We start from the raw sequence: 15,726 nt of genomic DNA, 5'->3' as shown, positions 1-15,726 counted from the left end.
CTTTTTAGAAAACTTTGGTGTACGAGTGGTCGAGTTGTTCGAAAAACCGTGACGTTTGTTAACCTTGATTTGAAAAAGTCAACGCTGCATGCATCACCTTCGGTGCGCAGACCTATCTCTGTTTGCGTGCAGACGTCTCTTTCTGATCAGTTCCTCTACCGATTTTCCTTTCTTTTGACGTAAAGGAAACAGCAGATCGATAACTTCCTAAAGTGAATTTCTCAATAAAAAAATTGCTACAAGCAGAGAAATAGAGAACATTAGTTCTATAGAGCTTTCAGTTACTGAGAGCCTTTCGGAAAGCCTTTCACCAAAGCCTAAGCGGGAACTATCGGCAATAACCGTAGAGTTGAGCTGTCGCCCAAAATTAAAGTTGATTAGCATGGAAAAATACAGGATGGTGAAGCCCGTTCGCAAAGAATAAACTTGAAATATTGGAACAATACCGTAAAGCGATTTCATGAAAAATGAACTATTATTGGAAGGTGGGACCATGAAAAAGCCTTTGTTTATGTGTTGGTAGGGTGTTGCGTTGCTGGCGGTTTTCTTACACCCTCGATGAAGTAAAAACGAAGGCGGAGCGGCGTCTGGAAAAAAAAAAAAAATTTCTAACCCCAACCCTCCCGCACTTCTGCCTCTCAACGCTTCAAAGAACACACAAAGCAAAGCCGCCAGCTAAATGAGACAGGAGGTGTCTGCGAGCTGTTCCATTAAAAAAAAATGGAGATTTTTTTTAATTGGAATGATAACGCGTATAAACCGAGCTGGCTGATACAACTTAATTGACCAAGGGCACATACCTAAAACCACAGTTCACATCTCTTCCGACTAAGTGATCTAAGATCATCTACTAAGAATCGTCAAGAAAGTCGTAATATTATCAATCGACGACCGTTTTCAAGTCATTCATACATGTCAAGACGACAAGTCATTCATACATGTCAAGACGACAATAATGATCGGCTTTTGAATGCGTGACCAGCTAAATTTAGGCATTACTAATAAAATAATAAGCATTTCGCTCATACTAGTCAGAGCAGATTACCCCTCACGCTGGTCCTTCGTTAGGATTGTTTGTAGCTGTTGTTTTCTATAGCACCGGGGATTACTTATCGTGCTCAACATAGATGAATTCTCCGAGGGGTGAATGTTCTCATTGTGGCGGCTCGGCTTACGAACTAAAAGGCCTTCCGTGTTCACACAGTGTGTGCACTCATTGTATTCATATGCAAAACAGTAACTCTGCTGCTCCTATATACTGTACGTGCCCAATCGATGAACACGCGTTTCATCTGGCTGATGATAGCGTTGACAGCTTACCTACCAAGGGTTTTTTGGTCGAAGTTTCGAATAATCAAGTGTTTAATGCACAATTGCTACCAGATCACGTCGAGATGGAGGCACTGTTGACATACACACAGGAGTACAAAAACGATTTGTCAATTACCATCCGAGACATGGAACATGCCATTCATTCGTCATTATCAGAGCAGGAGGTTCGTGTGAAGGAGGAGATTAAACAAACTGCCAAAGATTTGATTGACGTTATTCTGAAGAGAGAGAAAGAGTTGTACAGAGACGTGGATCGATTTATCGAGGCAGAAAAAAGAGAGAAGCAGCAACAGCTGGCAGACTTCTCTCTAGAAGCCCATCACGTCGTCGAAGTTGTGCGACGACATCACGGCCAGTTTAAAAGAATAAAAGATAATCCGGCGCTCATGAATCAGCTACAAACGGACTTACAAACCGTCAGTGAACGCAAGAGCGCACTCATGGAGGAGAATCGGCATTCATCGGTCAAGCTTTCATTAAAAATCAACGAGAAGTGTTTTGAGGAGCCGATCGGGAAAGTGGAATGTAGACGAAGCAAAGGTCTCACAGGAAGTGATCGGGTCGATTCTCCTTTACCGAATCCTGCGTGTCGTCTGTCATTAAGGCGACGGTCCTCAAGCGAGCGCAAGAGAAAGACAGGACAAGTTATTGGAACAATCGCTCCACCGAGCTCTTTCAGTGAAAAATTTCGTCCATGGGCTCTGTCCGTAAGTGAAAGTGGCCATATCGCCGTCGTAGACAGAGGAAATAACTGCATTCATATTTTTAATCCGAGAGGCGATTTTTTACGTCACGTAGCCAAACCCTACGGAAATCAAAGCAGGTTTTTGGAGGTGTATGGCGTGACATTTCTGTCACGTAATACTTTTGCAGTGGCCGAATACTCACCGTCAACCGGAAGTGGGTGTCTCCTGGAAATGGATATTTCTGGAGAGCACTTGCGCGTGATTGGAAATCTCAAAGGACCTGCCTATGTTACTGCATTCAACACCTCTTCAAGTGAAGGGAAGAAAATTATAGCGGTGTACTACACAAACAGCTTGGAGGCACCCGAGATATTTGGTGACGAAAGCAAGCTTGAGTTACCGTTGCATAAAGATGACAATGGGTTATTGTTCCATCCTCAAAAAGGCGTCTTTTTGAAGGAAAAACTCATGTTTTCTGACATCAATGAAGGGGAAAACCAAGGGTGCGTGAAAGTTTTCGAGTCCGAGGGTCAATTTAGCCATGAGTTTGGAAAACAGCCAATTTGGAACGAGGAAGCCTTAGGCCACCCTCTGCGTATTGCCGCTGACCCTTTAAACTGCAAGGTCCTAGTTTACCACCAGTTTTCAAGCAAGATGATGGTGTATGATGTCAGTGGCACTTGCGTGTTGGAGTTTCCTACTGTGTCTGGACTTCTTGACTTTGTTGTTACATCCAATGGTCACATGTTTGCCACGTGCAGCAAGAACGGTGAATTTCCAAATTCTCTTTTAATTTTATCTTACAATGCGTGAGGAACAAAACTTTCAAAAATTAATATTCAGTTGTGTGTATATTAAGGGTTTGGCATGAAAAGTTATCCTTCTTGGATCACCAAAAACGGACAAAATTTTATTGAAGAAATCAGTAATAGAAGCTTTAGGAATTATTGATGCGGGTCAAAATATCGATTCAGGAAACACAGAAAAATTATTGCACCACAGCCTTACTAGGCTAAGTAATAAAATTTAAATATTTCAAATTGAGAAGAAACATGTGATCCTGTCGTTGCAAGAATCTTGGAGAGAGACAAGTAGAAATAAACAGAGCCGGAAACCCAAAGGTTTGATAAGGTGTGAGAAGTGTTTTGCGTGTGTGACTGAGATCATCGATGTTTGTATTCTGTTTCAATTCCTCTATCCTTCGTATTCCTTTTTCCTCTTTTGGTTTAGTTCTCACTCAAAGAGCTTAAATTTTGTATTCATCTCAAGTCCAAGGTAGCATTGCATGACGCAGTAAATTACTGCAAATACCGTTACCCTTGAAGATCAATTTTGTCAAAAAAGCACTTTCCCACAACTAATTAAAGTTTATGACAAAACGCACTGATTCTTGATGTTATATCATGTTTTCTCCCGGCCATCATGGTCCCGCGAAGAAGGCAGATTGAAATAACTGAGCTGTGCTTGAAAGACGAGAAAGAGAATAAAGGCTTCCCTGTTGTATGCTCTTTTACGAAAAGTAGCAGAAATCGAGCGGACTCCATAATAGATTCAGAGAACAAAGCTTTCGATAAACTCCTTATGAAGAGAACTTACCACTTTGTAATAGGCCTTTTGCAGCTAAGCCATCACGTGACCTACTTTTTATGAAATTATGGTCTATAACTTAGCCGAATTCAGAAAAGGAAAAAGCATTTCGAAAATAACAAAACGGCTAAGTTTGAGGCCTCCATTATTCAAAAATGAGATTTGATGACACTCTGAATTTTTTAATAAATAAGAAGGTTTATATTGAAAAAGTTGCTGGAGAGCAAGGCCTTGCTCTCCAGCAACATTTTCCATACAAATCTTCTAAATAATTTTCCGAAAGTTCAAACCGCTGTAAAAACAGTGCTCTGTAATTTCCGGGGCCCAAACTTGGCCGTATTGGTATTTTTGATATGCTCTTTCCATCTCTGGTATTCTTCAAGTTGTATCCCATAATATATATCTAAAATTGATCACGTGACCCCAGCTGCAAAAGGCCTATTAAATACCGTAGAGACAGCCATGACAGTACATTCAACCGCCTCCCAGTGAGCTCAATGGATAGAGCGCTGGACTGTTGTGCGGGAGGTCGACGGTTCGAGCCCCGGCCAGACCAACGTCTTAAAAATAATTGAGAAGAATATGCTGCCTTTCTATAACATCAAGAAATGGTTAGATAGTCTAGTCTTCTTGGATAGGGACGAATAAATGGAGGTTCCGTCTCCTGCAGGGTTAGGGGTAGGAGACGTCAATTCTTCAAGCACGAGATTACTGTCCTCCCTGGGGTGGGTGGATTGGGATTGGTTTAGGCGGGTGAACCAAGTAGGGGGACTACGTGTCCTATTGTTCTCTCGCCTATACATTGTATTGTAGAAATCTTTAAATGCAAATATACAAATACAAGCCCAGAGCTCCTCATGTCGGAAAACAGAGGCACTGGGTCTAGAATTCCACATTATGGGTAACATTGCGCGCTCACAGTTCCTATATCTGTGATTTTAGTAACACAAGCCGACCTCTATGATCGACATTAATAAGTTATCCAGAATAAATAAAAATATGATTAAAACCAATGGATCTATAAAAATATAATATATACATAGTATAAAATATAGTCCTAATAAAAAGCTAATCTAGAAAGATGGGTCGGGCCAGACGGAAAAATATTTTTGGTTGTGGTTTTTTCGCGCGCGCCAGTCTATCGCGTCCTGTTAAGTTAAAAAAAAACTTTTTGGAATTTTTGAAAACTTAGTTGGGTGTCATATGATAATATGCTTATTAACTGAATTAGGTTGGGGTGGACGAGGAAATATTTGGCTCTCGTTCATGACGTACGGACCTCACTGCTCTCGGCGCGTACGTCATGACCGAGAGCCAAATATTATTTTCCCGTCCAGCCCGACCAAACTCAGTCAATAAGCATTTTGTCATATGACCACTAAGTATTTAAAATTCGTCGTATTTTTAGATGTCCTTGGGCCTTGGATTTTACTGTTTTTTGGTACCTTAGGTTCCATGAAAACTATTATGACGTATTTTACCTTAAAAATAGGTCATAATTGTTCTTACTCCCTTGAAGGACGCAAATTCGGTGTTTTCTGTGTCGATGCAGAGACTATATAACAAGCCTTTAATTGGCAGCGAGCTCTAGGAAGCATATTTTAGATCAGAGACTTGAAAAAAACACTTTGATTTTCCGAAAATGCCACGAGTCAATCTAGGGTATGCTATGTCTTTTTTTATCATCACCAGTTCCTACAAGGATGAATTATGAATGTGATGTTCTCGATAAATTGACTAAATAAGGCCACTAGTACAGTTCCAGCGTTCCAAATCATAACTGTAAATGGAAGTTCTTACCAAGAAAACGTGGCTTAAAAATGGGCTCTTTGTTTTTCAAGTTCTCGAATGCTGGACCTTAGACTGCGGTAGTACGCAGCCCGTGGTACCACAGTCTACGAACAACGGGGTTTACCTGGTTCATTAAGATTGAACGAATGATCGAGGAATTTGTCTTCTGATATTTAAGAGTTTACTAAGTTCATAATTTGTTCTTTTTCAACTCTCCCAGAATACACCACGGATATGACATGGGCATGTAGCTTCCGGGACCAACATTTAGCTTCCGAGTCCAACATTTCTAGCTTTTCACTACTGGATCAAAAAAAGGATGGGATCTAGATCTATCAATCTACGAACACCAGCTGACCCTCGAGAAAATTGGCGAAAAATGGTAGGGATGAAATTTTTACGAATGATGTGTTAATTCGTGGTCTCATTCTCATTTGATAATAACTTTTTGCTCAATGAAGACATGACATTCGTTCATGATCAGAAGTGCGATTCAAGTAAGGCTTAAGCTCAAACCGTCCGTTTGATCAAAATTCGTCCCGGCTATTCTCCTACCTCAGTCAACTTAAAAATAAATAATACATTATTTTTTCACTTGGTCGTTAATGCAACCCAACAGTTTCATTAAAAACTCGTAACCTCCAGACACAACACACACTTAACCTTATTTTTTGCTGACGTCTTGTTAGAGTTTGTCAAAGGATTATTTTCAGATGTTTCCAGTACTACTGGATAATGATTATCTTAACCATCTGCACCCATTTTACTTCTAATCTGGAAAGGCGGATTTGCCCGAAAACATAGACTGGATCAATTAATCCTTACTCCAGGAAACGAGTAAGTAATTACTGACTGTTAAGTGATAAATTCCTGTACTTTCTTCATAGTTTTTCTCAAAATCTTATTTCCATGCGGTTCACAGGGCTATATTGAGGCGCAAGGTCACAGATGTTTGCCAGTTTTTTTTTTCTAAGTTTTCTTCGTTGAGCATGGCGGTTGTATGAATATTTTCTCTCCTCCCTTCAGTAAGGTTTTTCTTCTCTAGGGAAATTGACCCCACTAGACCCTAAAATGACATTTATTACCAAAGGGAATAAACTAATTTATGCAGCCTGCGCCGCATTTAACTTTATCCCAGATGGGTTACATCCGGGACTTATAAGGGTAGATACTTAAACATCCGAACATGTGATTTCGGGCCTCTTTTAGTTAAGCTTCGGTGCAAGGCAAACATTTTTCCACCCTATTAACCCGCCCATTGTTTTCGAACATTCTCTGGGATTAGGTTTCTATTTCCGGTTTTACTGTAACTTGATCTGAGTGGCCAAATATTATGGCAAATAAAGGTTGTCCGTTTAATTCTCCCAGCAAACTGAGCTCACCCCAAGCTATGCACAGTGTAAAACACTTGGTTATAGGCAAGCGAGCAAGAAGCATAAAGTTAATTACAAGCAAATTCTTCTCATATTGTCCACATTACAAACCGCCAACGAATTTAATGGACAAACTTATAAGCTTAGAGGTATTAGACCAATATGTGAGAGCAAATTCTATCAAGTTATTCAAGTTTCGAAGAAACATAAAGTAGCTTGAAGGAAGAATTGCCTCTGATTTAGATCTTTGAAGTTAACTGGGCAAATCAAACATCTGTTCTTCACAGGCCCATCTAAGAAGCGAGAGAGACTACAACTGGGAGATGGCGATGCGTAGTGTGGACAGCAAACTCAACTGGCTCATAAAAACCGACAAAAAAAAAACACAGATCTAGTTTCATAGACATGTTCAAGAGAATGTCCATGAATTCGGTAAGCATATATTGATATTGCATCAACGCTTTTCATTTACTGAGTGTAATGGATACCAAACCAAAGAGATCACCTCGACCCAACAGAAGCAAGGGAAGGGAGACGCAAGATTTTTAGACCAAACACGGAGCGTAAAGTAAAATGAACGGATCATGCGCACACAGCAATAAATTAGAAAGAATTGTTGAAAGAATTGTATTGCAAACGCCATTCCCAGTTTTGTTACCGCATGTGCCGCATAATGCTCATATCTGGTACATTGCTTCTATCAATGTATGGCCGGTTTTACTTGTCCACACTTTTTGTCTAAGATTCAAATCTTTTATATCACTTTCAGCCTTTCAAGGAGAATTCGAAGCAATCCGAGTTTACAATTCCAGTCATCATTATCACTGAACCGACTGTGGACATTATAGAATCATGATAAAGCTTACCTTATTCAAAGTGTACTGAAAAGATAACTTGGGTCTAGTACCATGATTATTTTTTAAGAGTGTAGTATCCGATGTACAGGCAATAGTTATGTTAAGTGTTTCTGACGCGTTCAGAAGGTAACTAGTCATTTCGCCAACGTGTCAGTTCACGAACTGACATATAAGCGTTGGCGAACTGAATTTAGACGTTGGCGAATCGACCTCATACGTTGGCGATTTGACGTTGGCGAAACGACCGATACTCGATCAGAGTGAGAAGTCTCCTCCACCAACATTGGCTGAACAAAGATACTCGGGAAATAGATCTGCTTTTCTTTCTTTTTTTCATTCTCTTGTCCATGCTGCCAGGACTGTTTTATCGCGCGCTCTTGCAGGACCGATCTTCGTCTTTTTCTCTCCTCTCCTAATAGACGTCCAGTCTCGATTTTGCATTTCGTCGAATCCTGATTGGCTGCTACCAACGCGCCAAATTAAGCGACCTGGTAACAACAACTCGAGCATGAATTGACAGTGTGGGGCCTGGGGCATATTATGCATTCCCCCCATTTTAGATGTGTTCAGCGCTCGAACCAAGAAAGAAGAGAAAGAACACTAGAAACGAGTTAGTTTTATTTTTACGCCCGAGAGAGAGTCGCCCCTCTAATAAGGAGCCTTGATTGGTTGGCGGACAATTTGAATCATATTTTTGACGACGAAGAGTCGGAATGGCTGGCAAATATAGATCCAAGTTTATTAGATGAATCAAACGAAGAAAAACAGCTAGACGACCAGGAAATTTCTTAATTTATTGAAGGAAATAGAAACAGCAACACGTCAACGCGCCAATTCCGTTCCGCTTCGCATACTTACGTCACGCACTCCCCGTAAATAGATATCCGCGAAATTCGCCCGCACTGAAATAACAATTTGGCGTGTTGGATAATAAATAACTTATTAGACTCGTTACTTGTATTTTGACTTGCCCTTCGCGCTCGTAAAAATACGGTACAACTCGTAAAAATACTCAGTGATACTACACAACAAAACGTCTACTAAGATATATGTATTATCAATACCTGTTCGCTGTAGTGTATGGATATTTTTATGTCAATCAGTGCTGGGAATAAAAGAGTTAAAGTTCAGATCTTTTGCGATCCGTGTTAATTTTTTCCATTCCTTCGACCTGTTTTCAAATTAGACTTTTAACTCGCTTCACCCGTAAATGTATCCCGTCCCGCGGGCCAAGGGTAACGCCCGAATGTAAAATTAATGGTTCTTGTGTATCAGGAGCTCGTACAAATTTAAACTTCCTCAAAATCCTGACCAAGGCGACCTTTATTTCCATCATGGCATATTTCATTCCAATACAGTTCCTTGGACCGGCACCAAACGGGAGGAACTGGAACGGATGTCGCGCTTCCTTGGCGGGTCCCCGGAACCTCTCCGGGTCATAAACGTCGGGATCAGGCCACGCCTCGGGATCGTGGTGGAGCGCGTACACCGGTACAGTAACTTCCATTCCGGCGGGTATCGTGAAGCCTGGGCTTATTGTGCATGTTTCTTCGCATTTCCGATTAAATATGTGGAAGGGTGGACAACGCCGCATAGATTCGTTCATAACACAATCGAGATACTCAATTTCGTGGACGATATCGTACAAAGGCAAGTCGTGGTAGGTTTGAATGGCAATCTCCACCTCACACCTTAGTCTTTCTTGCACATCAGAATCCATAGCGAGGTGATAAGCAGTGAATGCCAGTGTACTGCTGGAAGGTTGGTAACCCGTCAATAGAAACGTGATCAACTGAGCGATCACCTCGTCATCGGTCAGTTTACTGGCTCCTTGAGCAGCAGGTTCATCGTGAGCGGTTAACAGGAGCTGTATCAGATCATTTCGCCCCTCAGTAGTACATTTTTTCCTTTCTTCGAAAATCTCTGTTGCGGCGCCCACGAAGAACGTTAAACCTTGCCGAAAGAACGCTATTGTTCGCCTAAGTAAAGAACTACAAGGGAATATCGAAAGATAAGGCGTTAACCACAGCCTACGGAATAACTTTTGTGCTTCTTTAGTGACTGAGCTCTGTGGATCTGTCTGAATGTCAGTTTTGATTCCAAAAGCAGTTAACAAGATGACATCAAGGGTCAACTTGCCGAACAACTCCACTACTTCCACACTTTTTTCTGCAACAAGACAAAAAAAAAAAAAAAACACTTAAAGCTTAACAGAATTCCCGCAATCAAGTCGTCTATAACCCAGTATAGAAAGAGAAGATAAGGTCATAAGGATAGTTTCGAGCACGAAGCGAAATATTTTCCAATAATTTCAATTTTAAATGCACAAAATTAACTTAACCCCCTCACTCTTCTTTGTATACCGGACACATTGCCTCCCCTTACTTTACAGACTTAATGATAGCTATTTATTAACTTAAGTGTACGAGGGTAACTTAACCGCTGAAGCGGAATTTGGAGCGCTGAAGTTTCTTAGGGCATTACCGGGCCGCAGCCAGTATGAGGCGCGTCAAGGCCTTCGCCTTGTGAAAATATCGCTCGTCTAATGATTAAAAAGCTATCAAACAGTAAATCTTTAGAGCACATCTGACATAAAATCAGGTAATATTTGAGCCCGAACAAGCCTTGGTGTTTCACAAGTAAGCAGGGTAATGTGGCTACTAAAAAGCTGTGCATGTATAAAGTGATATAAAAGTGTTCTTTTGTATAGAAATAAAGTGTACTCGACAAAAACGACAACAACAAAATCAAGAAGTATAGAAACGAAACAAAACAAAAGAAACATTACAGAAAGTTTATCATCAAATATTACGCCGATATAAGCATTCTTCAGAAGCATTGATTAAATTTGCAAAATAAAATTTAGACGTCCTTTCATTAGGAATTTTCACCCAGTTTACTTTCGTATGTAAACACTGTTTCCGTTTGGAAGTCACGAGTTAATTCTCTCTTTGTCACGCAATTTGTCACGCAACTTTGTTAAACATCGAAGGGATATAATAAGTTCTAAGAGATATCGATGGGGTTTTACTACATACCTGCGTCAGCAACTTCATCTAATTTCTTCATCAGTACATTCACTGCATCGTCCATAAGTGGGATCATCTGTTTCATTTTACCAGTTGTGTACGACGGAGACAAAATGCTGCGAATTCGCTTCCACTGATTGTCCCTGGCTGCTAAAAGGCCGCAGTTAAGAGGACGAGGAGGTTTAACCTCATCCGATCGATTCCTAAAACTAGCAAATTCCTTCACTAAAATAGTCTTTAAGACCTCTGGCTCAGTGATGACAATTGTGGGCAATCGACCCAAACACACCGCGAAGATCTTCCCGTAGCGCTTCATGTTCTCCAACAACATGGCGTGTAGACCACCAAACTTGTGCACTTCGAGAATATTTCCCAAGAATGGCCATGGTTTAGGTCCAGGTATACCAAGAGTTTTGAGTACAGAAAACCGATATGTTCCACACCAGTATAGCATTAAGGCGAATGCTACCAGTGATCCGAAAGTGAAGTAGAGATAACGTAGATTTAGTTCAGTGTCCGCCATTTTGCAAACGTTACTCTCACTAGCTGTCAGCGTGTAAACAACATAACTGCTCTTAGCTTGAGAGCACATTGAAAATAAAAGAATTAATTTTCGCCATAGTATTCAGGCATCCCATAAAACAGCGGGGGATTAAAAGTAGAATCTGAGGAAATCACGCGACCTGTGGACAAAGTAATTTGAACGTGCCGGAATACAGGCAGCCCAAGCTCACTATCAGAAAAGCGGACGTGACTCGTACCGTGTTGCGCAACGTTTTATATTTATAAAGGTTTGTATGGGATGTTATCGGTTTGCCTTAAAAGAGAGAAAAAAATGTCTTGTTTTGAAATAAAATGGGCTTACCTTATTGCCTTGTTGCTTTCTTTGTTGATTCCTAGCGTCTCAGGCCATTTTGAAGCGTTTTCGGCGAGTTAGCGCTATGTTGGTGTTCAACTGCTAAAAGAAAGACAAGAATTTTCCTTCGCTGCTTCACAAAATTCACCCTTAAGCTCTTATGGGTGACTAAGAGAGAATTTCTCCTTACAATACCAAAACATTATGAAGCAGACGAGAGATGAGAATAAAGAAAATTATCAGTTAGGGAATTATTAGTTGATCCAATACCAAATTCTCTTAAGTAACATTGTCATTGTATAACAGACAGTAAGGAGAATTACTAATGAGATCTTGGGAGTTAAAGGGTCCACAAACCTTTCCATCTGTCAAATCACCATCTGCTAGTAAACAGGGCTTGACATCAACTTTTCAACTTACTAAGCCAAATGGCTAGTGATAACTAAGATGTTACAACAATTTCAGATTGTTTACTAGTAAAACTGGCTGGTGGAAATCGAAAACTACTAGCCAATTTCTACTAGTCTATGGCTGATTGGCTATCGTTAGCGTCAAGCCCTAATTGAAGTTACTTAATCCAAGCAACCAAGCTCCAACTCCTACCAACACAGAAAAAGTATCTTCACATACTGAAATAAGTGTTAAATGCATGGTCATCTTTTTCTCCTGAGCTCACCTTTGTCAAGCAACTTCTTTCTGTTTACAAACCAACTCCAGCTATTGAACCTTTTGTTGCCAAGCGACCATCTTCTGTTAAACAACCAACCCAAGTCCTTACTTTTACCAAGTAACTTCCATCCTTATCTTTGGTCTTTGTACAAATGGGCATATTCAGAGCTCTAGAGTGAAATCAATAGAAGACTTGGAGGGCATAAAAAAAATTGTCTTATCAAGCCATCTGATTTTTTTAACTTTTTCCAACGAAGGTCCTAGTAGCCACTTGGAATTTCCTGAATAGTGTGCAATGCACTGTGGTTAATGATGTGTATGGTTGCTTAGTGCACTTGGGGTGTAGTTTTTCAGTCTTATTGCTGTTGTCTGAAGAAAATTTTGGTGAATGTCACAGATCTTCCCCATGAAGTGTTTAATCAACGGTCAACATTTTCAGAATTAAAACCTGACACTTCATTTTCTACTTCGCTTTCCTGTCTCCCTTCACTTAAAGAGTGCTCTGGCTCCAACAAGACTGAGAAAAAAAAATTCCCTTACAGAGGTAGGCCATCCCAATTTAATGTTTCGTTTCCCATCGCCCACCCTCTCTTGAGGCAATTACGTAAGTGTAATAACTACAAATTCAAATCGTTGCCTGGCAACAGTCGTCGTTCTGACGTGTGCCTAACGAACACGATGATGACGAGTACAAAGAGCGTTGTACAACTTCGTCATCATTTTTCGTTGGTCTTCCTGAGAAGGGTCGTTACTTCTTCTACGAGAAAACATTGCGAAATTCTCCACCACTTTCGAAGAAAAAAGTCGTAAAAACATTTATCGACAATGGTAAGTAAACTTCCGCTATAGCTGATGTGTTATTGACGTAAAACTTGTGTTGATTTCAGTCGAAACGAACGAACTGCGATTAACCTCGGAACGACTTCAGCGACGGTACTTTACGCTTTAGCCGCGTTTGATACAAAGGATTTTAAGCGTTAGTTTAGGCACTTGCTTTTCATAAGTTGTATTTACTTTAATTCGTGGGACTTGCTGTTTTTTGTCATTTGTTTTAGTGTTTTTTTTTGTGAAGAAACTAAGCACTTTTCCAACCGCGCGATTTCACTTTGGGGTCTGTAAGTTAGGAAGAGGTTACGAGGCTCTCTCGCGACTCATTTTGTTCCTTCATAGCGTGAGTGTATCTCAGTTCACGTTGGACAGGCAGGAGTGCAGATTGGTAATGCTTGCTGGGAGTTGTACTGCTTGGAGCATGGAATCCAGCCCGATGGCCAAATGCCGAGCGACAAAACCATTGGAGGTGGCGATGATTCTTTCAACACTTTCTTCAGCGAAACTGGAGCTGGAAAGCACGTTCCCCGTGCCGTCTTCGTCGATTTGGAACCAACGGTAGTCGGTATGTCCGGAGATAAACCAAGTTTGAAAGATTTCATTCACGATTTCATCGAATGAGTCATGAAGTTCCCTCAAAGTCATCGTTTCAGTTTTCAGTTAGCGTCAACAAAGGGCCTGATTACATAAGCCGGGCTGGCCCTGTTAGCCGGGCTGAATTCTTTTGTTTTGGTGTTCGCCAAAGCGTGAAATCAAAAGAAATCAGCCAGGCTAACCGGGCCAGCTCGGCTCATGTAATCAGGCCCAAACTGTGAAACGCACGAATCAGCTGAATGAAATTTTATTTTTGTACAACGACGCCAAAGCAATGATAGCAATCCTGCTGAAAAACATTGCAATCAATGAAATTACAAAAATTTCAAGGCAAAGTTAAGCTTTTTCAGTGTTTTCTAAATTTTGGTAATTGCCTGGGGCATTACCAAAAGTAATGAATAAAGCCCCCTGCCTCCTAAGCCTTTACACCCTTACATCAGTGAGCATATTCTCCATACTGTTCTCTATACATTTCCTCTGTTACTTACAAGAGAATTTTTTTAACAATCGAGAGCTTCTTAAGTTGGAGATCACTTTGTTTATTCTTTTGACCCTAATGTGTGATGATTCAGGGGTGATACTATAACGGTTTGTACGGGTCCTGGAAAACCTGAAAAGTCCTGGAATTTTATTTTTTGACATTTTCCAGGACTGGAAGACTGCAGGGACTGGATAGTCCTGGAAATTTGTGGAAATCAAGCAATAAAGTTTTCAGAATTTACACTATAAGAAATGTATATAGACCGTAATGGGGAAAATTGATTTTGAAATCTTGGGAATTAAAGGATTAAAGAGGAAATTTGGAGTCCTGGAAAAATCAGTCTGAGTCTGGAAAAGTACTAGAAAATTCCTTGAAATTTGTTTCTGAAAAAAAGGGTACAAACCCTCTATAAGGAGAAATTAGGTGCTAGTCACTAACAGGGGTCAAAGAGATAGTATATTAACCAACTAATTGTTGTGTTTCAGATGAGGTCCGCACTGGTACATACCGTCAGTTATTCCATCCTGAACAGCTGATCACCGGTAAAGAAGATGCTGCCAACAACTATGCACGTGGCCATTACACCATTGGCAAGGAAATTATTGACCTAGTCCTTGACAGGATTCGCAAACTGGTAAGATTGCCTTTGTTAGACTGATCATTTTTCTCAAGCTGTTACTTCCAATTAGTAAGAGAGGGTATTTTAGCTTAGAATCAAGGTATTATGGTTGAAAACTTCCCCTCTTTTATGAAGACTCTGTCATGCATTCTTTGACTTGTTTGTTTAAAACGGGGAATGCAAATTATAGATTTATCGAGTAAGCTAAAGTAAGTGGATTTTAAAGGGATCCTGAATGGTATGAAAAACTGTGACCTGTAGATGTTTTTCCCACATCTATTCTATAAACTAGGTTACTTTATTTTTTTTGTAACAGCAACCAGCAGCTTTATATGAATATTCTAGGCTACTCTAGCCTCAACACTTTTTTTATTTATTTATTGTTATCTTTAAGACTATTTCATTTTACTTTTGGGTTACAGATTGTTTTCACATTTGAAGTGGGTTTATTCATTGTGAAAAAAATGTATTTTTAATGTTTTTCAGGCAGATCAGTGCACTGGCCTGCAAGGTTTCCTCATCTTCCATTCCTTTGGAGGTGGCACTGGCTCTGGATTTACCTCACTGCTTATGGAACGGCTGTCAGTTGACTATGGCAAGAAGTCCAAGCTTGAATTTGCCATCTACCCTGCCCCACAGATTGCAACAGCTGTTGTGGAGCCTTACAACTCCATTCTCACCACCCATACCACACTAGAGCATTCTGACTGTGCTTTCATGGTGGACAATGAAGCCATATATGACATCTGCCGCAGGAACTTGGACATTGAGAGGCCCACCTATACCAATCTGAACCGTCTGATCGGACAGATTGTGTCCTCTATCACTGCCTCTCTGCGATTTGACGGTGCTTTAAATGTTGACTTGACAGAATTCCAGGTAGGGGATAGTTTATTTTGATATTTCGTGCTATTAATGTTCAAGCATGAACAAATATAATTATTATCAGAATGCTAAACTTAATATTTAGTAATTATCCCAAAAGACAAAGGAGAATACAAAAACAAGATCGAAGTTACCATAT

At 40.4% G+C, this 15,726-nt stretch overlaps 3 protein-coding genes across 3 annotated transcripts in view; 2 read left to right on the top strand and 1 right to left on the bottom strand.

Annotated features, from left to right (window-relative positions):
- The first annotated feature begins 960 nt into the window (after positions 1 to 960).
- LOC148719221 (uncharacterized) lies at positions 961 to 3,401 on the top strand. The gene has a single exon (XM_088741774.1). It carries the CDS (start codon positions 1,128 to 1,130, stop codon positions 2,829 to 2,831), a length of 1,704 nt encoding a protein of 567 aa, XP_088597900.1. The 5' UTR covers positions 961 to 1,127; the 3' UTR covers positions 2,832 to 3,401.
- A 4,999-nt stretch (positions 3,402 to 8,400) lies between these two features.
- Positions 8,401 to 11,545, bottom strand: LOC111337418 (cytochrome P450 3A24). Its single transcript, XM_022943701.2, has 2 exons — positions 10,665 to 11,545; positions 8,401 to 9,795 (listed from the first exon to the last, which is right to left on the bottom strand). Exons 1-2 carry the CDS (start codon positions 11,245 to 11,247, stop codon positions 8,804 to 8,806), a joined length of 1,575 nt encoding a protein of 524 aa, XP_022799436.2. The 5' UTR covers positions 11,248 to 11,545; the 3' UTR covers positions 8,401 to 8,803.
- Positions 11,546 to 12,853: 1,308 nt separating this feature from the next.
- Positions 12,854 to 15,726, top strand: part of LOC111337408 (tubulin alpha-1A chain) — a 4,243-nt gene continuing 1,370 nt past the window's right edge. Inside the window, exons 1-4 of the mRNA XM_022943692.2 lie at positions 12,854 to 13,008; positions 13,351 to 13,573; positions 14,569 to 14,717; positions 15,189 to 15,581. Coding sequence (XP_022799427.2) covers positions 13,006 to 13,008; positions 13,351 to 13,573; positions 14,569 to 14,717; positions 15,189 to 15,581 — 768 coding nt within the window. The 5' untranslated portion in view covers positions 12,854 to 13,005. The remainder of the gene's footprint in view (positions 13,009 to 13,350; positions 13,574 to 14,568; positions 14,718 to 15,188; positions 15,582 to 15,726) is intronic.

This window comes from Stylophora pistillata, chromosome 12 (genome assembly GCF_964205215.1).
Source record: "Stylophora pistillata chromosome 12, jaStyPist1.2, whole genome shotgun sequence".
NCBI classification, from domain to species: Eukaryota; Metazoa; Cnidaria; class Anthozoa; order Scleractinia; family Pocilloporidae; genus Stylophora; species Stylophora pistillata.
This window is presented reverse-complemented; position numbering and strand designations above follow the sequence as displayed.

What these genes read in the sequence shown, in the direction of transcription:
- LOC148719221 (XM_088741774.1), top strand. Translation starts at nt 1,128, where the DNA reads ATGAATTCTCCGAGGGGTGAATGTTCTCATTGTGGCGGCTCGGCTTAC.
- LOC111337418 (XM_022943701.2), bottom strand. Translation starts at nt 11,247, where the DNA reads ATGTGCTCTCAAGCTAAGAGCAGTTATGTTGTTTACACGCTGACAGCT. An exon ending in AGATGAAGTTGCTGACGCAG is followed by an intron (nt 9,796 to 10,664) that starts GTATGTAGTAAA and finishes GTCTTGTTGCAG; the next exon opens with AAAAAAGTGTGGAAGTAGTG.